Here is a 25,602-nt window from a genome sequence, read left to right on the forward strand (position 1 = left end):
GGCAGAAGCTGAAGGCTGGGTTTCATCAGCGAGCTGGTTTCTTCCCATCACAGCTACAGAAAAGGAATTCAGGAGCAAGATCTCGGGAGAAAAAATGTGGGAAGGACCTTCACAATTAGCTCCTTGCTTTTTTTGTTACTTTGCTTTTTATTTCTGCATAAATACCTCGATTAGAAATTGATAAGAAAAGCAGGATATGCTATTTCTGTATATATTAAATGTGCAATTAACAATGGTACCTTTTTGGGGAAACAGGTGCTATGTTGCCTCAGATTTGGAGGGTGTTTGGCTTTCCTTTAATGCTTCCCGCATAGGGATCCCCCAGCTATATAACAAAACTGATATGAAAGAATGATGCCTGGGCTGGCAAAACAGATTAACTGAAAACAGGATCTATCCATGTGATTGATGCTTCCTGTTTCTGTGTTTAGGGATTTTCCAAAATGGGAAAAGCATTGTAAATGCTTACAAAGGAACTTTCTCTTTGTATCAGATTTAAAAATCCTGGCACATATATTCCTTATACCACAAACTGGCTAAATCAACACAGGAAGATGGTGTGTTTTAATCCTTCAGACACTGCAGTGCTTAAATCGCAGGGTATCTGAAGCAAAAATATCCAGTGTGAGCCTTTGCACTCCCCAGCTGTACTGGGACAGACAGGGCAGCAGGGAGAAAAATGCAGATTTGTGACACAAAACATTGGCAATATGCAAAGATTTATTGATCAACATTTTTAAGCTGCCAACCTGCCTCACAAATGCTAGGATGCTAACAAGCCTTCAAAAAAATCCCTCGAGTTTCTTACCCGTCCCTCGAGGATAACGCCCTGAGCCAGAGTTCTTGAAACTTGGCAACTTTAAGACTTGTGAACTTCAGCTCCCAGAATTCTCCAGCCAGCTGGCTGGAGAATTCTGGGAGCTGAAGTTCACAAGTCTTAAAGTTGCCAAGTTTGGGGACCCCTGCCCTGGGCATAATAATAATGGGTAGAACGGAAAGGGGCTGCTGTGGGTGGGTGGGGGGGCATTGCTCCCCTCTGCCGCTAGCCTCTTTCCTGACCAGCTGCCTTTCCGCCCACGCCATTCCTGGCCTTTCCTCCCCATCCCATTTGGGTGGGGAGGAGAGAAGCATGAAGAGCTTCACCCAAGCTCTTCGGGGCCTCCAAACCAGGCACGTGGCTTTTCTTCCCTCTCTTTCGCCCTGGAGCAAGATGGCCTCCCCCGCGTCCCTCGCCTCTTCTACCTCCGGTCGGCAAGAGGGCCGTCGCCGGAGACGTCATCCGTGCGCGCGCGCCCCCCGAGGCGGGGAGGGGGAGCAGGATGCTGAGCCGCCTGCAGGAGCTCCGCAAGGAGGAGGAGACGCTGCTGCGGGTCAAGGAGGCGCTGCACGACCAGCTCACCCGCCTCAAGGTGCGCAGAGGGGGGAGGAGGGAGCGGGGTCAGGTCCCGGGGGAGGGGGGGGCAGCAGCAGCCCAGAACTGCGCACGTGTGGACGCCCACACGCGTGTCGTACCCCGCCCGGGCGGCATGGGACGCTGTCACCCCAAAGGCATAGCCTGGGAGTGGGGAGGAAGGGGGTTTGCGTCCTCCCAGTGGTCAGCCCCCCAATTGTCCCAAAGGTGCTTTTTCAAGAAGCAACTGGACTTTCTGGCTTTTTTTTTCTTTGAAGACGTTTCGCTTCTCATCCAAGGAGCTTCTTCAGCTCTGACTTCCATTTCCCACAAAAATATCTATCTATCTATCTATATATATATAGACTTTCTTGTCATTGTACAAAATAAATACAACGAAATTGGTTTTAGCCCACTGGTGCAATCCATGACAACAAATACAAACAACATAAATAGTATAAAGAATAAAATAGGGGAAAAGAAGAAAGAAAAACTAGTTATACGTTTCCACGTGTGCGGGAAGTGATTGTGGTTGTGTTTAAGAGTCTCACAGCCCAAGGATAGAAACTACTTTTAAACCTATTTGTTTGGCTGGCTATGCTTTGATGTCTTCTGCCATCCAGTCAGAGTTGAAGAAGCTTCTTGGAGGAGAAGTGAAACGTCTTCAAAGAAAAACCAGAAAGTCCAGTTGCCCCTTGAGGGGGCGGGGGGGGGGGGGAAACACCTTTGGGACCACCAGGATCTGGAGGACTGAAAATCTCCAAATCTCTCCCCCCCCCCAATTGTCTCTAGGTCTGTAAGACCCAAGGCACAGGATAATGGGTATGGTAGTCCAATAAATTTGGAAGGCTGCAAGCGCAGAGACCAGTGGGGGCTTTTGCACCCACACAAAAATAGAGGGGATTGCAGGCCGAGCTGTAACTCAACTTCCCCCAAAAGATCCTACTGAATGGCCTCCTCCTCCTCCCTCCCCGGACCATTTCTTTGCCTGGGGATAATGGGTGTTTTAATCCAAAAGCTATAGGAAATCAGATTGAGAAGTAACAAAACCTATGTTCCTTGCACCAATACTTTGTAAAGGCCATTGTGTCTCAAATTATGGTTCAAGGTCCCAGGGAGATCCATGAAATCAAAATGATTTGCCAGCCTACATAATTCAATATTTAAAAAATCCCATGAAACATTCTTGACAAGTGGCAGTGAATGCATCAATTTAAATTTTAATATGGTAAATATTGATAAATATAAGCCATGTGAACAAAATCTTATTTGTGATTCTCTATAATTTTTTAAAGGGACGCAATGGCTCAGTGGCTAAAATGTTGAGCTTGTCGATCAGAAGAATTGGCAGTTCAGCGGTTCGAATCCCTAGCGCCTTGTAACATTGAGCTCCTGTTCCTTATCCCAGCTTCTGCCAACCTAGCAGTTCAAAAGCATGTAAAAAAATGCAAGTAGAAAAATAGAAACCAGTAACAGTGCTCCGTGTGCCTTCGACATTTAGTCCTGCCGGCCACATGACCATGGAGACATCTTCGGATAGTGCTGGCTCTTCGGCTTTGAAACGGAGATGAGCACCGCCCCCTAGAGTCAGGAACGACTAGCATATATGTGTGAGGGGAACCTTTGCATTTATTTTATAATTTTGTAAAGTGGGGAGGGGTCCTAAGAGATGAAAGCCTAAAATAGCCAAAGCAGCCATCTAAGCTGCTCCCTCAATCCCAAACCTGCCTTTAGGTTTATGGGATGGGCCCTTGTTCGGTGGGTGTTTGGTTTTGTGTTGTGCTATTGTTGTTTATCATTTCAATTGATGTGGCTGTCAAGGATAGTCATATCAAGGATATGACTCCGGGCATCAGGGAATTATTATTTGTAACCCATTTAAGGATTGAGGAACTCTGGAGGAATGAGAACAGAAAATGCATCAAACCATAATGATAAAGATTTTAAACGCCTTGATAAAAAAGGAAACACTTGGTCTAGCTTGCAAGAAGACATAGTTGGGGGCTCCAGGCAGATTGTCCCAAAGGAAGGCATTTCAAAAATGGAGGGCCATAACTACAGAAGCCCATCCTTTGTGCCCGTCCACCTCCCTTCATTTTGTGGAGTTGCTTAGAAGACTTCTGAGGATGGCAGGAGTACTTGGGCTGGCTTTCCCTTAAAGGCATCCCTTGTGATATTCAGTTCTTGGTTTATCTCCAGGCAAACGAGCCAAAAAACCCACAAAAACAGATAATGTCAAAACAATTGGACTGCCCGGACTAAAATGATCTAACAATAACTCAGGTCAAAGAACACACACACCAAAAAAAAAACCCTCCCCAAAATACAACAGTACAATCAAATCCAGGTCTGGGACCAAAGCCAGGTTTTAAGAACTGTCTGGAAATCTAGGAAGATCTCTGTGTGTGTGTGTGAGAGAGAGACCTTTTCTCTGAAGAGATGCTGTTCCAGAGCCTGGAGGGTCTTCCCCAGAGAAGTAAGTGTTTTTTTTTCAGTGAGGCCCGTCTATCAAGGCAACCTGGTGTACTCAACTATGTGATGGAGCATACTGTTTCCGCTTTCGCCTTTCAGCCTCAATCCAGGAGCTTTCGTAGAGAGCCACTTTTGCGACAAACTATTTTTGTGTTGAATGTATATTTACTGGTACAGCTGACAAAGCAAGGAGAACCTGTGGCCTAGAAGTAAATCTTTCTAATATGCAAGTAGCCCAGGTTCGATTTCCAGAAAGGGTATGGCTAGCTGATGAGAACTAAGTAGTTTGAAATAGATCTATACTTGTTGTTGTTAGTTGCGAAGTTGTGTCCAACCCATGGCAACCCCATGGACAACGTTCCTCCAGGCCTTCCTGTCCTCTACCATCCTCTGGAGTCCATTTAAGCTCACGCCAGCTGCTTTGGTGACTCCATCCAGCCACCTCATTCTCTTCTTCTTTTGCCCTCCATCGTTCCCAGCATGAGGCTCTTCTCCAGGGACTCCTTCCTTCTCATCAAGTGGCCAAAGTATTTGAGTTTCCTCTTCAGGATCTGGCCTTCTAAAGAGCAGCCAGGGTTGATCTCCTCTAGGACGGACCGGTTTGACCACTTGCAGTCCAAGGGATTCGCAGGAATCTTCTCCAGCACCAGAGTTCAAAGGCCTCCATTCTTTGGCGCTCAGCCTTCCTTATGGTCCAACCTTCACAGCCACCCATTGCAACTGGGGAAACCATAGCCTTGACTATATGATCTATACTAGTCTATATGATCTATACTAGCCAATAGATATATACTAGTCTCCCTTTATTTCTTGATCGGTAAATAAAAATTCAACACAAAATAGTTTGCCATGAAAGCAACTGCCTGTGAAAGCTGCTGGATTGGGACTGAAAGACAAAAGCAAAAGCAGCATGCTCCATCCCATATTTGGGTAAACCAGGTTGCCCTGATAACACTGGTCTACCGGAATATCGGTTCTCTGGTCTCACTGAAAGAAAACATTTAATCTGTCCCCTGGTGTACCCAACAAAGTGAGGAGAGCCCATGACTTAGAGGTTAATACATCTACCTAATATGCAAGTAGCCTGGGTTGGAATCCCAGAAGGGTAGGCTGGCTGATGAGAGCTAAATAGCTTGAAATAGATCTAGACTAGTCTCCCTTTATTTCTTGGCCAATAAAATATAAATTCCCCAGAGGATATTTCTCTGGTACTGCTGCCTGTCTGGATAGAACTAGCAGTGGGTGGATGAAAATGTCTTTTATGCAGCAGGAGCTAATCTGCCTTTGGAAGCCCAACCTAGCCTAGATCAACCTCAGATACCGGTTGGTCCTCAAAAGCCCTCCTTGTCAGAAACATTACAGATAGTTCTCACCTTGCAATCATCCTTTTAGTGTGTCTATCCCTCTGTCTCTCTCTCTCTCTCTCTCTCTCTCCTCCCTCCTGTTTTTCGACTGTTTTTCACAAAAATGGGATGCAGGGGTGGGGTTTCGGGAGGCCAAAAATAGCTGTATTCGGTGTATAAGACGCACCAACATTTCCACGCTCTTTTAGAGGGGAAACAGGTGCGTCTTATACGCCAAAAAATAAGGTGTATGTATGTATACATACATACATATACATACATACATACATATATACATACATACATATATATATATATATATATGTTGTATTTGTGCTGATAAATAAAGGGAGACTAGTATGGATCCATTTCAAGCTATTTAGCTCTCATCAGCTAGCCATATACAGCACAAATGCAGCACTAATATAAAAAGGCAACATTAAAAATAAAAATATGATTTTCTGCCTGCATGGTCTTCTGCGATGAGCCGAAGGACAGAAAGAGGGAGGAGTGAGCTCCCTCCCATATTTGGGCATACCAGGGGTTGTAACACACATACATACATACATACATACATACATACACTGTGTGTGTGTTACATTTTTGCTGATAAACGAAGTTTGTCGTGAATGCGACTGCCTGGAAGACTCCTGGAGTGGGGCTGAAAAGCGAAAGGGAAGCAGTCATGCTCCCTCCCATATTTGAGTAGACCAGGTGCTCTGATAGAAGAAGAAAAAACACTTTACACACACACACACCTTTTTCATAAATTGAATTCATCTGCAAAGGGATATCTTCTGAATTTTGGCTGCCATAGATGAATACAGCTCTCCTCCGATAGTGGCTTGAGACTTAACGCCCTATTTCTCCCCATGGCACTCAGGGCCATACAAGGGGTGAACCAGGCCTGGTGTTTGCCATGTGTATTTAAATGCCACAGGTGCTGGCGAATGCTCGGCCAGCTGTTGGCAAGGTGCTAAGACCCTGGTATGAATGAGAAAGCCAGAGCCAGCCATATGCACAAAGGGTAGCATTATAAATAGACACCCAGGAATGTGCTTTCCGGAGGGGATTAGCCTTTAAGTCTGGTGTTCAGCTCCACTTCCTCTTCTGCAGATCTGCTTACAATTGTTTGGATACCTAAATACTTAGATACCTAAAACTTAAAAGAAGCCCAGCCAGTTTCTAGGCTTCCTGGTGTGGCTAGTCTTTGACATGTGAGAGTAGTGCAAGTCTCCCCTTCATTCTGGGGTCTCCTTAAGGCTTGATATTCCCTCAAAACAGAGAGTTTCTATCACAAAATATCAAGGGCTTTTTTGTCATTTCCAACTATTGTCTCAATTGCAGGATTCACTTGGTCGTATTCATCTCATCTCACAGGATTGTTGCTGGGGTAAAATTAGAGGGGAGCCCACACGTTTTGGTCACCATAATTTTGGTCACTATACTGCAAAAGGGATGTGCCGACTTTGGAAAAAGTTCAGAGAAGAGCAACTAAGATGATCAAGGCTGACCATTATTTTCTGTTTCCAGGTGGAAGAATTGGCTCTTCGGTCCATGATCAACGCCCGGGAAGAGACGGTATTCACTCCCTCGGCTGATGTCACGGAGGAGCACGTAAATGTAAGGCTCTTTTACTCCGCTGATGTAGTTCCTCCTGTTTAGAGGCCACCAAGACTGAGTCCCCTTCACCACAAGAGAGAAAAGGATCCTTTGCAGTTCTGGGGCTAATCACTTACAGTTACTGGTTGCAACTGGAATCTCATTTACCAGAATGCCAACTGAGCAGAGATTTTCTCTGCTGTTTCTGTGCAAGCAAGTGAACCATATTTCCAAGCAAAGAAACGCATTTTCTTTTTAAAACAATCGTGGAAGATGTCCCAAAGATGCTTTTTTCTAAAGACAGTTGGACTTTGTCTTTCCTTGAAGGTATTTCACTTCTGATCCAACTTGATTTTCTTCCTGAGAGTGCTTGAGGCCACTTGGAGGTTTATCTGTGTCCTCAGGGTCACCTGAAATGTGCAAATGGGGGTGCAACAGGGGTGAAATTCAGCAGGTTCTGGAGAACCAGTAGCGGAAATTTTAAGTAGTTCAGAGAACTGGCAAATACCACCTCTGGCTGGCCCCAGAGTGGGGAGGGAATGGTGATTTTGCAGTCTCCTTTCCCTAGAGTGGGGAGGGAATGGGGATTTTGCAGTCTCCTTTCCCTAGAGTGGGGAGGGAATGGGGATTTTGCAGTCTCCTTTCCCTAGAGTGGGGAGGGAATGGGGATTTTGCAGTCTCCTTTCCCTAGAGTGGGGAGGGAATGGGGATTTTGCAGTCTCCTTTCCCCAGAGTGGGATGGCAATGGGGATTTTGCAGTCTCCTTCCCCTAGAGTGGGGAGGGAATGGGGATTTTGCAGTCTTCTTCCACAAGCCACGCCCACAGAACCGGTAGTAAAAAAACTTGAATTTCACCACTGGTGTGCAATCTTCTTGGAACTGCTGACAGGACTGTGTTGTAGATTGAAGAATATCCTTCCCCCTCTGTTGAGGGAGGACTGTTCAGTCTTAATGCAGGTGGCCTCTTTGGGGTCAAACTTTTGTATGAGTGCTAACGACCAGAATATGAGTCCTTCCATTCTCCACCATTCCGTCAGAACTGAAGAAGCTTCTTGGATGAGAAGCGAAATGTCTTCAAGGAAAGAGAAAGGAAGTCCAGTTGCCTTTAGAAAAAAAGCACCTTTGGGACAATCATGACGGAGAATCTCTACAGACACTCATAGGCTGGATGCAGGCATGACGGGAGTGATTTATAGACACTCTGTCACTATTGAGTGGGGAGGAAAACACATCAGCCACTTATGTAGGCAAGAGAAGGAGGACTTTAGAAACTTTTCCCTGGCAGATTCTTACATCTTCTGGCCCAGGGAATCTTTAAATCGGGGTGCATAACGTGATTCACTGGGGTTCAGGAAGAGCAACTAAGATGATTAGGGGACTGGAGGCCAAAACATATGAAGAACAGTTGCAGGAACTGGGGATGTCTATTTGAATGAAAAGAAGGACCAGGGGAGACGTGATAGCAGTCTTCCAATATCTCAGGGGTTGCCACAAAGAAGAGGGAGTCAAACTATTCTCCAAAGCACCTGAGGGTAGAACAAGAAGCAATGGGTGGAAACTAATCAATGAGAGAAGCAACTTAGAACTGAGGAGAAATTTCCTGACGGTTAGAACAATCAATCAGTGGAACAGAAATTGCCTCCAGAAGTTGTGAATGCCCCAACACTGGAAGTCTTTAAGAAGATGTTGGATAGCTATTTGTCTGAAACGGTATAGGGTTTCCTGCCTAAGCAGGGGGTTGGACTAGAAGACCTCCATGGCCCCTTCCAACTCTGTTCTTCTAAATTCTAAAATATTTGACCCGTTTCACGCTTTTTACATTTTCTTTGGGGACAAGCATTTTTATAAGATAACATCCTGGTGTGCTAATACATGTAATTTCTAACATATATATGGGGGAGGGGGGTGTTGTTTGACCGTTTTACGATGGTTTTGCTGAAAACCAGCAGTTTTTTCCCATTTTCGACAAAATTGTGCCATAGCAAACACTGGATTCATTTAAAGATCTTAACGCTCATTTTACAATCACGTTTAACGGTAACTGTGAAAGAGGGCGTAAAATCAGGTCACACAACCAACGTCTTTTACAACCATGACGGCATACAACCTTAATGGTTAGGCTCCATTATGGTCCCATGTCAAGGACTACAGTATTTTTCAGAGTATAAGACGCACCTTCCCCCCCCAAAAAGAGGGTGAAAATCTGGGTGTGTCTTATACACTGAATACAGCATTTTAGGCCTTCCAAAACCCGCCTCCTTTGCAAAAATGGACGTGCAGAGGGTTTGGGAGGCTTGCAAAGTGCTCCTGGGGGCCGGGGAGGGCAAACACGAGTGAAAAATGGGCCATTTTTGTTCATTTGTGTCTCCCCAGCCCTTAGGAGCACTCTACAAGCCTCCCAAAGCTCTGCATACCCCCTCCACCTTTTTGTGTGTGCAAAAAAACGAGGCGTGCAGAGGGTTTGGGATCCCTGCAGAGTGCAAAAACTTTTTAAAAAAATTTACCTCTTCAAAATCATGGTGCGCCTTATACTCCAGTGCGTCTTATAATCTGAAAAATACGGTGTCTCTATGTTCCCACCAAGCACAACATTTCCTCACCTGCTTCGAATGGCATTCAGGATGTTTCTCCACCACTGACTTCTATTTCTCGACTGGAAGTGACCTGTTTCTTCTTTCTTTGAACAGATGGACAATGAAATGGCCATTAATCAGACTAAGCTGCAGTTACAAGTGCATGGTGATGAGGAGGAAGAGGAGGAGGAGGAGGAAGAAGAATCAGATTCCTAGGGCGCCAGTGTTGCTGTCAGGCCAGTGTCCCAGGACAGACTTACGAAGCCTCCTTGGCTTTGAGGAAACTTTGTGTGGTGCTACAGAGACTAAACTCCAACAAGAAATGCCGCTGAGCATCTCACAAACTTCCGAAGGCGCGGATAAATCACGGGGCGGGCTTGGAAAAGAGGGAGCATTGAAGCCTAACGATGTAGCACGAGTCATTTTCTAGAGCAGACCTAATGTTTCAAAACAAGTAGCAGTTCAGGAAACGAAGCTTTTGAAGCAATAATCTGTCTGTGAAAGATCTCCTCCCCGGTTGTTAAAAAAAGAAAAGAGCTGGGACCAGTTCTGCGCCAGTTGTTTCCTGAACCACCTATGGATAAATTGCACAAGAGTCCTGAATAATATAGGGGGAGGGTCCGTCCCCCACACCCTGCCCCCGTACGGCTGTATACAACTCCTTTATTCTGCTTGGTTTGGTCCCGTTTTATGAAACTTTGTGTGGAATTTTAAAAAATGTTTTGTTTACTATGGGTAATATTAAAAAATAACGTTCCTAGCGGGCAGACGGCAATGTCCATCCTTCCGACAGATGTCAAAATGACTCTGTTTGCTTTGCATCGCTGGGGATACGTTTCTGTCTTTGGGGATTACAAATCACCCCAAAATAGGAGAGTGCTTTTTGGCCCGGAAGCGTACGTATTTTTCTCCCCGGGTTGACTCTAAAATACGGCAGTGAATTGGCAGCTATTTGGCAGGTGGCATCCCATATATTGGCACGGGGATTCAGGGAGAAGCAAACCAGCTGCAGCACACCTGGAATGGAATGGGGCAAGTTGCAAACTTAAAGGCGGCCACAGAAGTGCAAGCGCGGACAACTGTGTCAACTTTACAACTTGCGGACTTCAACTGGCAGAATTCCTGCGCCAGCTATGCTGGCGCAGGAATTCTGCCAGTTGAAGTCCGCAAGTTGTAAAGTTGCAATCGTGACCTACCCCTGCACAAAAGAGAGTATATGTTAGTCACCACCATCCTTAATTTTCTGTGCGTCCTTCCCTTGTGTGTGTCTTCCAGTCTTCCATACTCCACGTTGTTGAAAGTGAACAGCTGCTTCTAAGGTTTCCTATAGGTGCCTTGGTACAACTGGTTGCTTAGGGACCATAGGAAATTTTAACAGATCGCTGACAACCTGGTTACAAAGTTTGGAATGCCAGCCACTCCCCTGTTGTCCCGCATGTCGGCCGTTCCGTAACTGACCTGCCTTTATGGCAGTTTGCGGTGTCCCACGGTCATGCAACTGCGTTTTACATCACTTTTGGCCAAAACCCAGTACAGGTAATCCTCAAGTTACGACCACAATTGAACCCAACATTTGTGTTGCTAAGTGAAACCTTTGTGAATTGAGAGTTGCCCTATTTTACGCCTATTCTTGCCGCTGTTGTTAAGTGAATCATTGCATGTATTAAATTAGTAACACGCGTCAATCTGGCTTCCCCGTTGACTTTGTGTGGCAGAAGGTCGCAAAAAGTCATCACGTGACCCCAGAACACGGTCATAAACATGAGTCAGTTGCCAAACGCCTGAATTTTGATCATGTGACCACGGGGATGCTGCAACCGTCATAAGTGTGAAAAGTGGCGTCAAGTCACTTTTTTCAGTGTCATTGTAACTTCCAACAGTCACTAAACAAACGGTTATCAGTTGAGGACTATCTGTGGGTATGACAATCCAATTGGGGGCTGGAATGCAGGGGGCAGTGGGGCAACAGCTATGCTTTATGATCATCATCCATCGGGTGCTATAGCATCTTCATACCCCATGCTGCATTGTTCACAATCCTCATGTTTCCTAAAAATGCCCTAATTGATTCATGAGTATCGAGCCAAGTTTCAATACAAAACCAGTCATTTATTAGGAGCGCCATTAGGCAAGGCCTTTTTGCAGTCAGATCGGAGCTTTGTTTGAGTTATAGCTGAACTTTACCCCTGTTCCTTCCTCCCCCCCCGTCTGTGTCATAAATCACATTCCCCAATGAGGTGCACCTCTCCCAAGCCTGCTGCAGTAATCTGAGATCTGATTCTAGCCGAAAGTATGTGCTCCTCCTCCCCCTTCCCTCACCATGACAACTTTAGGAGTTGACACCTCCACCTGGAGAAGGAAGATGTCTGGAAGATGGGTTATGGGGTATTTGCAGATGGGTTACGCAGTGTTTGCAGATCCTTTGTTCAAGCTCATGCCTGGGAGACCTGCGGCAGAGCTAAATCCAGAAGTTACTTCCTCTCCCACACCCCCACCCCACAATGCCACCAGGTCCACCTTAAAGCCAGGAGCCGTGTTGAAAAACCCCACAACTCTCCAAAGTGATTTTGTGTGACATTTATTCAATGTAAGATGCAGTTGCTCAACATCTGAGGAGTAAAATGATTAAAAGAAGTTTCCAACACAACGGATGTACAGAGTTCATGATATCTAATAACCTGGAAGGGAAATAATCTTGATGCCTTTAAAAGATAAAAGAGAGAGAGAGAGAGAGAGAGAGAAATGCACTGATTCTGCCAGACAAGTTTCCTATGGCCCATGCTCAACAGACAGACACCAAATTAATAGATGGAGGAGATGAATGCCACTAAGACAGTGTCTATCTCAACTTTGGCCACTTGAAGATGGGTGGATTTCAACTCTCAGAATTCCCCACCCATCTTCCAAATGGTGAAGGCTGAAAAACACCGCCCCAAGCCAGCCCAAAATACCCAACAAGGCAAATAAATAAATGCATCAACAGTTGTGTTCATACTGACCCAGGAGGGGAGGCCAAAACAAAACCCTTACTCAGGCTGAAGCCCACTAATGGTTTCCCACCAGTTCAGGACCCAGGGTTCTTCATAACTTCCACCTCAGCTTAGTGGCATCAAATCCATTTTGGGGGGACCGTCTCGTCCAAAGGCAGTCCCCACCTCCCTCCCTCCCGCTAACCATTCTGACCAGGACTGGCTAAGCAAAAGCCGGAGGAAAAAAAGGGAACCACCAGGATATACACAAGGCTCACGGGACAAAGTCTGCAAAGGGCTTTGGACAGCAACGAGGCCCAGCAAGGTTCCCCATCATTCACTTCAACTTTTGCAGATTGGCGACTCGGAAGGGTCACATTTGGTCATTAAGAATCAAACACAACAGCTGTTTGCGCGAAGCCTCGAAAAGGGATTCGACCTGGAAAAGAATTTGGCACGACAAAGCTGAGAAGGCGCAGCACGGAAGCGGGACGGCGGCGGTGGGGGAACAGCAGGATACTTTGGAGTAGACAGGAAAAGGAAGGGGGGAAGGGGAGGGGGTAACCAGAACTGCATGGCTCTGAACAGCAGGAAGTGGCTGGGGAAACCAATACGCCATATTCCATGCTCCCCAACCCCGGTGCGTATCGATGGCTCTGGAGTGAGCAGTTCCAAATCGGCCTCCCCCGTGGAATGGAAGTTGCATAGCAGCAGCAGCAGCCGGTGGAGTCTTTGTACCGTGGCCAGCAAGCGACTCAGAGTCCGCCGACGTGGGTTGGAGTGCTGGGCTGGTTGAGGCCGATGGTGGAGCACAGCCAGCCCGCGAAGTCCACCTCTTCCGCTTCCGATCTTTTAATGAAAATGTGGACCTGGCGAGGGGAAGAGACAATAGCAACAGCACTTAGCCTTGTGCATAGCCCTTCTCTAAGCAGTTCACAGAGTCAGCCTCTTTGCCCTGAACACTCAGGGTCCTCATTTTACCCACCTCGGAAGGACGGAAGGACGAGTCAACCTTGAGTTGGTCGTCCCAAAGGTGCTCTTTGAAAAGACAAGTGGACTTTCTGGTTTTTCTTTGAAGACGTTTCGCTTCTTGTCCGAGAAGCTTCTTCTGCTCTGACTGAAGATAGATATCTAGCCCCACCATTCAGTCAGAGCTGAAGAAGCTTCTTGGATGAGAAGTGAAACGCCTTCAAAGAAAAGCCAGAAAGTCCACTTGCCTCTTCAAAAAGCACCCTTGGGATAGCCAGGACCTGAGAATCTTCATAGACATTTAGCGATACACCTTGAGTTGGTCAGGATTGAACTGCTGGCAGTCAGCAGAGTTAGCCTGCAATACTGCATTCTAACCACTGTGCCACCATGACAGTACAGTAGAAAGAATGGAATAGAATAGAATAGGATGAGATAGGATATGGATAGAATATGGACTGGACTAGACTAGAATAAGAATAGAGTAGCGCTCACACGTAGACTTATATATCGCTTCATGGTGCTTTATAGCCCTCTGTGAGTGGTTTGCAAAGTTAGCCAAAAATCTGGGTTTTACCAATCTCAGAAGGATGGAAGGCTGAGTCAACCTTGAGCCAGTCAGGATCGAACTCCTGGCAGTGGGCAGAGTTAACCCGCAATACTGCATTCCAACCACTGCGTCACCAGAGCTCCAAGTTGCAGAAACACAAGACGGTTGTTTAGGTAGTTCTCAACTTACAACAGTTCATTTAGTGACCGATAGAAGTTACAACGGCACAAAAAAGTTACGACCATTTTTTCACACCGCCTTTGCAGTATCCCCATGGTCATGTGATTTACATTCGGACCCTTGACAACCGACTCGCATTTATGACGGTTGCAGTGTCTCAGGTCAGGTCCCCTTTTGTGAGCTTTTGACTCCCTTTTGTGACCTGACAAGCTAAGTCCGTGGGGAATCCAGGTTCATTTAACAACCGTGTTACTAATTTAACAACTGCACAGGTGAAAGGTTGTAAAATGGGGCAAAGCTCACTTAGTGACTATCTCGCTTAGCAACAGAAACGTAGGGCTCAATTGTGGTCGTAAGCCGAGAACTGTCTGTAAACGTGGTCAAGGAAGTATTGGGGTTACCAAGCGGATAAAGCAAAGATTCCATAAATGCTACTTTATTGTTCAAGGGTATAATAACAGAAAGCCGAGCCCGCTCTTATACTCAACAGAACAGGGTGGGCATGCTTTTCTCTTCCTTCTTCTTTCTCTTTTCCCGAGTTTTATTCTTTTCCCTAAATGGATGCTGCATGGTTGAGCTATATTATGTTCTTCTACAACTGTTTCTCTCAACGTTAGAAACTGTTTTAGATGAGTGGACTTCAACTCCCAGAATTCCCCAGCCAGCCTAGGAGTTGAAGTCCTCACATCTTAGATCTGCCATGGTTGAGGAACACTGTGGTTGTCCTGTAATGAAAGGTCTTCGCCATTCACAAGTAGATACCCCAGGGCTCTTGCCTATCACAGCTACCCAAGGGAACCATCTGGAACTTCTCCAAGGCTGAGTTCCACACAATTTACTTAGCCTGGTGACGTCTCCCTTGGACGACTCCTCAGATTCTTCCTCCGAGTTCCTGGCACATCAGGAACGGGGTTAATTAAAGACTCTGAACAGCCAGCCGAAAGAGATTTACTCGGCTATGGGCAGCTTGCAGGGGTGGATGGTCAGTGAAGAGGAAGAAGAGGAGCTGCCTTCTGTGCTGGATCCGAGAGCACGCAGGGCAGAGAAAAGACAAGAGCAATGGAGATCTACCAGATTACTCTGGAGACGGCCCTGCCCGTCTTGATGGGCTGCACTGGAAAGCTATTTATTGCAGAGGGGAACAATGTGTTTGGTTTATGGCTATGTGTGTTTGTTCTTTGTGCTTCCTGCTTGACTTTGTGCCTTGGAGACTCTGAACTTCTCTTGCCAAGTGAGCTCTCGTAGGTGTATTTCAGTTTGGCCAGGTGGATATAAGTTTGTTTGGTAAACATATTTATTGGAGCAACTTTCCATCGTTTTATGGACTATTGGCCATTGTCTTGTGGACTGATCTTGGCCTGCTTGTGGCTGGATTTATTTGGGACAGTGCTGAGGCTGGGTGGGAGGGAATTGCTGGGGAACAATAATGAACTCTCTAAATTACACTTATGTGTGTTTGTGTGAATGTGTGGGGCAACACAGTTTACCAGATAAGCCATTACCAGGGGTTTCACAATTAGGCTTAGATAAATGGAGAGCATTTATACAACGCCCCAAGTTCACCCCAACCAAATCAGGATTAAAAGTAACCTCATTTGAATTCGTGCATGTTGACTTTCTAAGTTTTTAATGAAACCACTTTAGCATGTTAAAGAAACCAGTAGATTCTAAAGGGAGGAATCCTGCCATGTGCAGCTTTCAAAAAAACAGGAAGAAAGAATTCACTCACCATAAGCTGTTTTAGATCTGCTCTCTCAGCCGGATTCTTGATCAAGCTGTCAAAAATAAAAGTTATACACTGCAGCTGATGTATGGGAGCCCAACACACACACAATTATGGTATAGTTAAATTGGAGGTCTGTAGTTCTGGATTCCATGCAAAGGCTGAAGGAATGACAGGCCAAAATACGAAGCTTAAATGCATGGTTCAGCTTTCATTACGGTCACAGACCAGAATAAAATTAAAACATTAAAATAAAACAAACAGCAGAAGGAGATATAATAGTGTATTATAATTAGGGATGAGTTCATTGATGGATAGCCAAAATCTGCCTAATTTTACAGACGGTGTAGCAAAATAATTCAAAGAAACTATCATATGGATCTGATGTACCTAAAAGAGAAGATTTTGATGATGATTATATATACAGCAGTGGCGTAGCGTGGGGGGTACAGGGGGTGCCGGCCGCACCGGGCGCAACATCTGGGGGGGGCGCGCTCTCACTCGCAGCTCTCTGCCCCTGCCTGGCTCACTCTCTCTCTCACTGCAGTGCTGGCTGTGCGAATCCGATCCGAGCCGCCGGGTTGCCGCCCACTGTGGAGGGGGGGGTGCCAGCAGTGGGCGGCGACCCGGCGGCTCGGATCGGATTCGCACAGCCAATACATGTGCTTAGGGGGTAAGGGTTTATTTAACTAATCTAGTGGAAGAGACTCGAGTGCTAAAATCCACGGGTTAGCGGGCGCAAATTACTTGCCTTGCCCCGGGTGCTGACAACCCACGCTACGCCACTGATATACAGTATATGCTAGCTGGATACCCGTGCTTTGCGATGAAACTATGTGATCAGACTCTGCAGGAGAAATTTGGTTCACAATTGACTCAGTTGACTCAGTGGTTGGTGATTGAAACACGTAAGGGAATATCGCTCCTGCCATCTTGAGTCTGGAAACAGTTCCATAGGAGGATGGCGTAGACATTTTGGTGAGGTACCAACGTTAAGTACTGTACGGAACCCCAGACCGCTCCTGAGTGAAGGAGTGGAACATCTGCCAGTTTGAACTGAGGTAACAGAATGTGAGGCAACCAGCAGTTGGAACAGAGTTCTTTTCAAGTGGGGAGGGAGAGTAGAACGTCTTAGCATCAGAGCATGTTAATTACTGTGTAAGAAATACTGATGATCGGATGGTCATTTTGAAAAACGCTTTCTTAGCGAGCATCTAGAAGCCAAGAGGATCATACGTGCCAAATTTCAAATTTGTAGGCTTTACGGTTCTGGAGATTTTGTGATGAGTGAGTGGTATTTGCCTTTTTATATATATATAGAAGGATATTATTATATCCAGTGCAATATAACGGGACCTGAGCTATGGTTGCAATGGACCACAGGGGTGCAATCTTAGCTTAAGCCATGGTCAATAATTCCCACGTTTTATGTGAATGAAATAGCATCGGTTTTGGATTTTGCCCTGGCTTTATCCACATTGCTGGAGTGTGCATCCCAGCACATGGCTCAAAAACTATGTGTGGCCATCAAATGACACCACCACCACCCCCCAATCTTAAAAATCACATCATGATGTTAAATTGTGAGCAGGTGTGGTCCAGAAGGGCACAAACGGGCCTCATTTTACCAAAATGTCTTTTCAGAGAGACTACTCTCCCCCCCCCCACTGCATTTTCATTGACACCCCCCCGCCCCCAAAGGGAAACAGCTTGGAGTCCAAACTCACCATTTGTTCACAAAGTCTTGGAATTCTGGACTGAAGACTCTGGTTGGCAGCTTTGGAGGGGGCTGAAAGCAACCGAGGGCACAAAGGTGAAAAGGGAAGAAAAGATCTTGCAACTCAGAGCATTTGTTCATCGCGTTTTTAATATCGCCTTTCTTACTCTATAAGTAACTCAAGACGGCGAATGTACCTAATATTCCTTCCTTCTCCAATTTTCTCCACAATGACAACAATCCTGTGAGGTAGGTTGGGGCTGAGTAAGAGGGACTGGCCCAAAGTCACCCAGCCAGCTTTCATGCCTAAAGTGGGACTAGAACTCTCCATCTCCTGGTATCAAGGCCAGCACCTTAACCACTAGGCCAAACGGTCTGTCTGTCTGTCTGTCTATTTCTTTCTTTCTTTCTGTCTGTCTGTCTATCTATCTATCATCTATCTATCTATCAATCATCTATCTATCTATCTATCTATCTATCTATCTATCTATCTATCTAATCTATCTATCTTATCTATCTATCTATCTAATCTATCATCTATCTATCTATCTATCTATCTATCTATCTATCTATCTATCTATCTATCTATCTATCTCTATCATCTATCTATCATCTATCTATCATCTATCTATCTATCATCTATCTATCATCTATCTATCATCTATCTATCATCTATCTATCTATCTATCTATCTATCTATCTATCTATCTATCTATCTATCTATCTATCTATCTATCTATCTATCTATCATCTATCTTCTCTACCTGCAATTGCAGGAGTCACAATTACGTCAATCTTTCATGATTGTTGATTATGTAAATGCTGCTCCATTTCCAAAGACTCTCAGCAGTTTTCCAAATGCTGTAGGGTACGGTAGGTAGAGTAGGGTTAGGCAAGGGTAGGGCGGAATAGTTTAGAGTAGGGTAGGGTAGAGTAGAGTAGTGCAGTGTAGTGTAGTGTGTAAGGTAGGGTAGGGTAGTTTAGAGTAGAATAGAAGAAGAAAATTAGGAATAGGATAAGAATGAATAGAAAATTAGAAGAGGAATGAGAAGAAAATTAGGAATAGAATAGAATAACTTTATTGTCACTTTGAACGTACACTAATTGGCATACATTAGAAATGAAATTTCGTTACATACAGCTCTTAAAAGGGTCACTACCTCCAATTTTACACTACATAAATATGACAAGACAAAGAAAGAAATACGAAATTATGCATATACCCACATATATGACACACAGAGAGACAACACAGCCTACATGTTTATGGCGAGAAAAACCAATCTTGTGAGTTTACCAGATGGATGCCTGGGGAACAAAGCTGTCACAGAAGCTGTTAGTCCTGTTGGAAATACTACTAAAAATTAGCAGAAATGTGGGAACTAAATGAAGTCAACCTGAAGCAGGTCCTTGAGGAAAGATGCAAGAGATTCGCATGTGGAACACCAAGAGGGGAAAGAGTTAAATCTGTCTCTACTCAGCGGAGAGGGGCCAACAAACCATCATGGATTATGTTCTAACCTAGGCTTCTGAGCAAGCATAAATCACAATCTTAGTCCCAAAAACCCTTTTTTATTTATACGGCTGTAAATTATGGTCATTCACAGTCCGCAAGGCTTCATAAATAGTCTGTGAAGATTCCGACAGATGTCTGCTTGAGTTGCCGCAGTCTTTCAGGGGAATGTTGACAAACACCCACCTTATCTCCCTGGGAATGAGGCCAGAGACCTAACTGCCAAATGCAGAGCAAGGCTAAACTTAGCACAGAATCAAACAGAATTTTTCAAAGCTTGAACTGACCAGATAAACTAATTGCTTCCTGCAAAAGCTCATGTCCTGTTCGCTCCTCTTTTATGTCTTATGGGAGGGGCCAATCATCTCCAAGCTTTACTCCCGAGTAAACCCTGTTTTCTTAATTGTTCTTGCCTTTTGGCAACTGTGCATGCACACACTGGGAACAGGCTCCTGCTGTTCTTCTGCCTCACTGATGTCAGACTCCGGAGGCAGCTGATAATTGGCATACGGCTCTGGCCCCCTCTCTGCCTCTGACACAAAGCCCTCATCTGAATCTTCCCCAGACTCCAGGACTGGCCCATGTTCCTCCCCAACCTCCTCGCTGTCCTAATATGCTGCCAGCTCTGCTGACCGCTGGTAGGCCACAGCAGATTAAAACCTCTTTTCACATCCCAGCAGCAGCTGCCTCTTGATCCTGCAATGACTGACTTTAATGTTGCCACAGAAATGGGCGTTGCAACTCATGCGCCTGTTAGAAGAACAAGATGTTCAGCCAGACTGGGAAAGGCTGCTGCACTTTCAGATGCACCCCTAAAATAACCCCTTTTTTGAGTATCTGGTCTTGCTAAGATCTTGGGTGAGACTGTCTATCTCATGTGAGATGTCATCCATCTACAAAGATTTTTGTGGGAACATCCCAGCCATTGCTTGAACCTCATCGGGGGTTCTGAGCACTGCAGAATGGAAGAGGTTGTGGAGGTCCCTGTTCTGACCCAGCTCCCCAAACACGACAAACTCTCTGAAGTGAACTGAAAGATTCCTTTATGAGGAGCCCCAGCAAAAAGTTTCTCTCTCAACGGAGGCTAACAAATCCGTCTGGCCAAGATGAATAATTGTCTGCCACTATTCATCTCCACCCCCTGCCTTTTATCCCCAGAGCTTGGATGGGGTTTCACTAGCAGCGGTGGCTCTTCCGTCCCAAGGACTGGCCCATAGATTTTCATTGCTCTCCTCTCCTCTGCCTTCTGTGCATCCGCACGTCAGACACTGGACCCAGCTGTTCCTCCTCTTCCTCATCAGTCACCTCCAGACCTGGGGGCTGTTGACTCTCCATCTGAGGGCTGACAGACAGCCCAGGCTCTGGCTCTGCCTCTCTCTCTCTCTGACAGCTCCCTTCCCTCTTCCCCCTCAGGGGTCTCAGATTGCCCTGATGCTGACCCTGACCCCCACGCCTCCTCCTCCTCTGGTTCGGCTGCTGGAGGGGCCAGTGGCCGATAGGCCACAACAGAAATCTATCCAGGGCAGGAGTCCATCACGACAGCATGATTCCAAGATGCTTCTTACGACAGCAAAAACTCTTCTGTTTGCAGGAGACAAAAAAAGCAGAAGACTCACTATTCCACTCACCTCATTGACAATGTAGTCCAGGAGCTCAAAGATGGCCATAGGTGGCCGGCTGTCCGAACCGTAAGCTGAAAAATGATAACATGTCAGCAAAATTAATTTCACTCTTTGGTGTATAACTTATTTTTCATTCTGTTCTGATGAGACTTATTTGTCTCCAAAATTCGTTCAGTGGGAGGTCTTGAAATTTCTTCCAGAATTGCTGATGAAGATAGCACAGGTTTTGCCAGCGAGTGTTTGCTAAAAACAAAATGTTTTTTCAAACTCAACAACCTTGAGATGTGTGGACTTCTACCCCAGAATTCCCTAGCCATCATATATAGACCAAGTTCTGTGTAGTGATTAAGGCGCTGGCCCAGAAACCAGGAGACTCTGAGTTCTAGTCCAGCCTTAGGGATGAAAGCTGGCTGGGGGGCTTTGGGTCACTCCTGCCCTCTTAGCCCAACCCATCTCACAGGCTTATTGTTGTGGGCAAAATAGGAGGGGGAAGGTGTGTTGGATATGTTCGCCCCTTTGAACTATTTATAAAAATAATAAAGACAAGACGAATGACTGAATGAATGAACGAACAATAACAGGAGAATTCTGCGAATTGAAGTCCACACATCTTTCATTAGCCCCATTTGAAAATCCCTGGCCTGGACTGTCAGGAAATCTTGGCCCTGTAACCAATCAGGGACTGTCTGAATGAAAGCAAAGCCTTGGTAGAAGCAGGTGTGGGCAGTGGGAAGAAATGGCCCCTGCACTGAAGATGTTTCTGCAGATCTGAAGACGCAATGTCAGCCTCTATATTGCTTGCTTGCTATCGGCTGTCATAGTAACGGGGAGGGAGGGGGCTCAGGGTATTTGGGAGGGGAATTGTGCTGGTGGAGACATCTTGAAAGAGGGAGTTTTGTTCTCACCATCTTCTGCGCACGCTGAAGGCTCGTGTTTGGGTTTGGTCAAAGCCAACCGTTTCTGCATACCTGCTGGATGAGGCCACCTGAAGATGCGCCCTACATGACACCTTTGGGAGCTGGAGATTGGACATTGGGTTGGGGTAACCCGGGGGAGGGATTTGGGTAAACGTTGATATGTACAAGTTCGTGCTTTTTTGCCTCAGATCTTGCTTCACCTTCGCTGTTTTCATTTCATATCCAGTAAAAGTACCTTTTCTCTAACTAATTGGAGTTGTGGGTTTTCTTTCTTGCATGCTGAAGGAGACACGCCTGACATTCAACTCCTAGCTCCAGTCCATGCTGGAAGGATCAGGTTGCTTTGGCATGGCCAGCCCGTGCCCACCCATCCCAACACAATTGCCATGCCCACACCCACTGGCCTTCCTAAAATCCCCAGTCACAATTCCCTTCTCAAAGGAGTGGTCCGTTTCCAGCCCCCAAGGTGGCATTGCCAGTTGGTGCCTTCTTACCGCTCATGGGCCGGCCTGGCGTTCTCTGCCGGGGAGATGTCTCTGAGATGGGATAGTCGGCCCCGACAGGACAGCCGAACATCAGCTCCAGCTCCTTGCCATCGGGCGGAGGGATGGGGTACCTGCCGATGGCCATCTCGACCAGGGACAGCCCCATGCTCCAGATGTCCGACTGCACCGAGTAGTGGGTCCCTTGCAGTCTCTCTGGCTGGGGGAAGACAAAGAGAGAACGGGTCGCAACTGTGGGAAAACGTGCCTCGTGCAGCAGCAAAAGCCCCTCCAGTCACAGCATGGAAAGGGAGATGTTAAATGTTGATCCTGTAAAAATTGAACTTGAAGACATACGTTGCTAAACAGAAAATAGATGGAAAATTAATGATAAGTTGATTTGTTTCTAAAGAGAAGGGGGAAAATGATATTGTTCATATATGTTAAAAATTAGAAATGGGAAATTATGAGAAGAAAAGTATACGGCTAAAATTGGAAATAATGGAAATATAATGTAGAATGAATGATGTGTTTGTGGAAACGTTAAAGGGGGAATCCGGACAACACTCTATTCACAAAAGAATTTTTTATTATGTAACAAAAATAAACTAAAAAAAACTTTTTATTAAAAAAAAAAAGGAAACTAATTGTCTCCTGAAAACTTCCCTCCCCTTTCGCTCCTCTTTATTCCCTATGGGAGGGGCCACCTGTGGCTTTACTCCCAAGTCAACCTCTGTTCCTTAGCTGTTCCTTCTCCTGGCAGCTCTGTGCATGCGCACATAGGGCACAGGCTCCAGCTGTTCCAGCTGTTCTTCTGCCCCACCGATCTGTGACTCCGAAGGCAGCTAATAACTGTCAGATGGCCCTGGCCCCATCTCTGCCTCTGAAGCAGAGCCCTCGTCTGAGACTTCTGCAGACTCCAGGACTGGCCCATGTTCCAACCTCTGCTGGCCGCTGGTGGGCCACAACAGCTATCATGTCTTCCCTAAGTCTTCTCTTTGTTAGGCTAAATACCACTCTCTGGCTGCGTCTCTAAATCTCTGCCTCAAGCAACAGCCCTGGGCAGAAATGAGAGGGCACCCTTATGTTGCACAGTCCTGTGCAAAACACTTGTGCACTTTGCAAGCAAGGAAACCCTTAGTAAGAGACCGATCATGACACTGACCAGCTGTTAGGATGTCTGAATTCGACAGCAGCTCTTCCATGGCCTGCACTTACCGACATGTAAGATCGCGTGCCCACAAAAGAGTTGGCCATGGAGTCAATCAGTTGCCCGCTGACCCCAAAATCGCAGAGTTTGATTTCTCCTCTTGAGTTTACCAAGATGTTTGAGGGCTTCACATCTGGAGAGAGATGGGAGGAAGCAGGAGAGGAAAAAATGGAGAATACTTCAAATATTTTAGCTCTGGGACAGCTATTCCGTTCAGTAGCACGCAACAGATTGTAAAATCCCTCCAAGCGTTCTCTCTATTGTGCTCACAGACAAAATATTAAAATCCTTAAATAAAAAGGAGTAACCCATCGGATATACAGGGGGTCCTCGACTTACGACCACATTTGAACCCGAAATTTCTGCTACTAAGTGAGACAGTTAATTGAGTTTTGCCCCATTTTACGACCTTCCTGGACACAGTTGTTAAATGAATCATTGCAGCTATTAAGGGTAACAGGAATTATTAAGTGAATTTGGTTTCTTCATTTAACTTTGCTTGTCAGACGGTCGTAAAAGGGGATCACATGACTCTGGGACACCGTAACTCATAAATGTGAGTTAGGTCTGAATTTTGATCATGTGACCACGGGGAGGGTTTTCCAGTTGTCTCCACAATGGATAGGGCTTTCGGTTATGACAGGTAGAGGAAAAAGTACGCCGCGCTAGGAGGAGACTCTATGGTGGGGGAACTGAACTTCCGGTCAGCTCCAGAACTGAACAGGGGGCTTCCGGTTAGGACCTTTGTCCTAAAGCAGGGGTGTCCAAACTTGAGAACTTTAAGACTTGTGGACTTCAACTCCCAGAATTCCCCAGCCAGCTGGCTGGGGAATTCTGGGAGTTGAAGTCCACAAGTCTTAAAGTTCTCAAGTTTGGACACCCCTGTCCTAAAGTGTTTTCTTTTCTGTGGGAAACGGGTCCAAATGGCTCTTTGAGTGTTTAAGTTTGTTGACCCCTGGTCTAGAGCAGGGGTCTCCAATCTTGGCAACTTTAAGACTTGTGGACTTCGGACTTCCGGTTTGTTCCCGGTGCCGATGGCAGGCTTTTTTTTAGCCTGTCAGATCAAGAGACAGTTAGAGGTGTTTTTTTACGATCTTTAACACCTCGGACACTCGTAAATTCTTGGAATTTATGAGGGAGAGATTCAGCTGCTGGGTTGAGCCCTTGTGTACCCTCCGGAGTCCGGAGTCTGACGAGGTTTGCCCCCCTTCGCAGTTGTTGTATTCTCCTGCCTTTTTGATAACCTCTGCTAAAAAAGCAGAACCAGTCGCCGGGAGCAGCCTTAACATCTTAACATCTTAACATCCCAAGAAGGAAGCAAGACTTTTGCAAGTATTTTAAGTTTTAATTGGGGGAAGAAAAAAAAAAAAAAAAGAAATCTCTTTAAAAAGAACACTACTGCTGAGTTCGAGAGGCGTGGGCTTAGAACAAAGGATTCAAAATGGCGTTGATTTATAGCTGAAAACCTACAGAAAACGAAAGCTAATTACCTGCTGATAGCCGGGGCAATAAAGGCGGAACGGCTGAAACAACCCTAACTATTAACAATCTTTAAGCCAGTTTACATAACCTGAACTACTTAAATGTCAAAGTTTTAATTTCGAGCAACTTAGAAAGAAACATTTGCAAGTATTAATTTACAGCTGAATACCTAAGGAAAACGAAAGTTAATTGAATGGTGACAGCTAGAGGCGGCTGTAAGAATTATTAATTATGGCAACGGAAAAAAAAGCTTCACCAGGTGCCACAATAAATTATCAGGATCTCAAGGACTTTATAAGGGAAGAAAATGCTTTTTTACGCAAAGAAATTAAGGAGGTTAAAGAAATGGTTCAGGATACCATTAAAAAACATGATCAACTTGATAAAAAATTACACACTTTAGCCACAGGTCTGTCAGAAGTTGTTCTTAAGGTGGACAGCAAAGTTAATCATCTGGCTTTGGATTTGGAAACTAAAACGAAGGAAACAGATTTGAAATTTGTTGAAATGGAGGGGAATATGCAGAGGATGGATAAGGAGATTATCATGATGCAATTCAGATCTATGGAGTACGCTGTTAGACTGAGGGGTATCAGAGAAAATCCTAGAGAGGACTTAAGAAAAGTTTGTGCTGATGCTCTGGCCACGTTATTGAAGATCCAGAATTCTTCTGAGATTTTTGCAAGGATTGACAAAATTTACAGAGTTAACTCACGTATTGCATCACAAAGGCAACTACCAAGGGATGTTGTGATATACTTTACTGAGAGAAATCTTAGAAATGATATTCTGCAAAATTCTTATTATTCATCTTTGCAATTAGATGGGAAAACGATCGGAGTCTTTAAAGAATTACCCCCAGCGATGCTAAAGCTTAGAAGGGATTTT

At 45.5% G+C, this 25,602-nt stretch overlaps 2 protein-coding genes across 2 annotated transcripts in view; one reads left to right on the forward strand and one right to left on the reverse strand.

The window, feature by feature from the left end:
• Positions 1–1,269: 1,269 nt before the first annotated feature.
• SNAPC5 (small nuclear RNA activating complex polypeptide 5) lies at positions 1,270–10,147 on the forward strand. The gene is made up of 3 exons (XM_081965235.1): positions 1,270–1,409; positions 6,739–6,828; positions 9,495–10,147. Exons 1-3 carry the CDS (start codon positions 1,320–1,322, stop codon positions 9,594–9,596), a joined length of 282 nt encoding a protein of 93 aa, XP_081821361.1. The 5' UTR covers positions 1,270–1,319; the 3' UTR covers positions 9,597–10,147.
• Positions 10,148–11,942: 1,795 nt separating this feature from the next.
• Positions 11,943–25,602, reverse strand: part of MAP2K1 (mitogen-activated protein kinase kinase 1) — a 52,298-nt gene continuing 38,638 nt past the window's right edge. The window contains exons 6-11 of the mRNA XM_081965227.1: positions 23,241–23,365; positions 22,035–22,242; positions 20,630–20,694; positions 17,499–17,560; positions 15,778–15,823; positions 11,943–13,218 (exon numbers count right to left, since the gene is read on the reverse strand). Coding sequence (XP_081821353.1) covers positions 13,105–13,218; positions 15,778–15,823; positions 17,499–17,560; positions 20,630–20,694; positions 22,035–22,242; positions 23,241–23,365 — 620 coding nt within the window. The 3' untranslated portion in view covers positions 11,943–13,104. The remainder of the gene's footprint in view (positions 13,219–15,777; positions 15,824–17,498; positions 17,561–20,629; positions 20,695–22,034; positions 22,243–23,240; positions 23,366–25,602) is intronic.

This window comes from Natrix helvetica (genome assembly GCF_964273705.1).
Source record: "Natrix helvetica genome assembly, chromosome: 12".
Taxonomy (NCBI): domain Eukaryota; kingdom Metazoa; phylum Chordata; class Lepidosauria; order Squamata; family Natricidae; genus Natrix; species Natrix helvetica.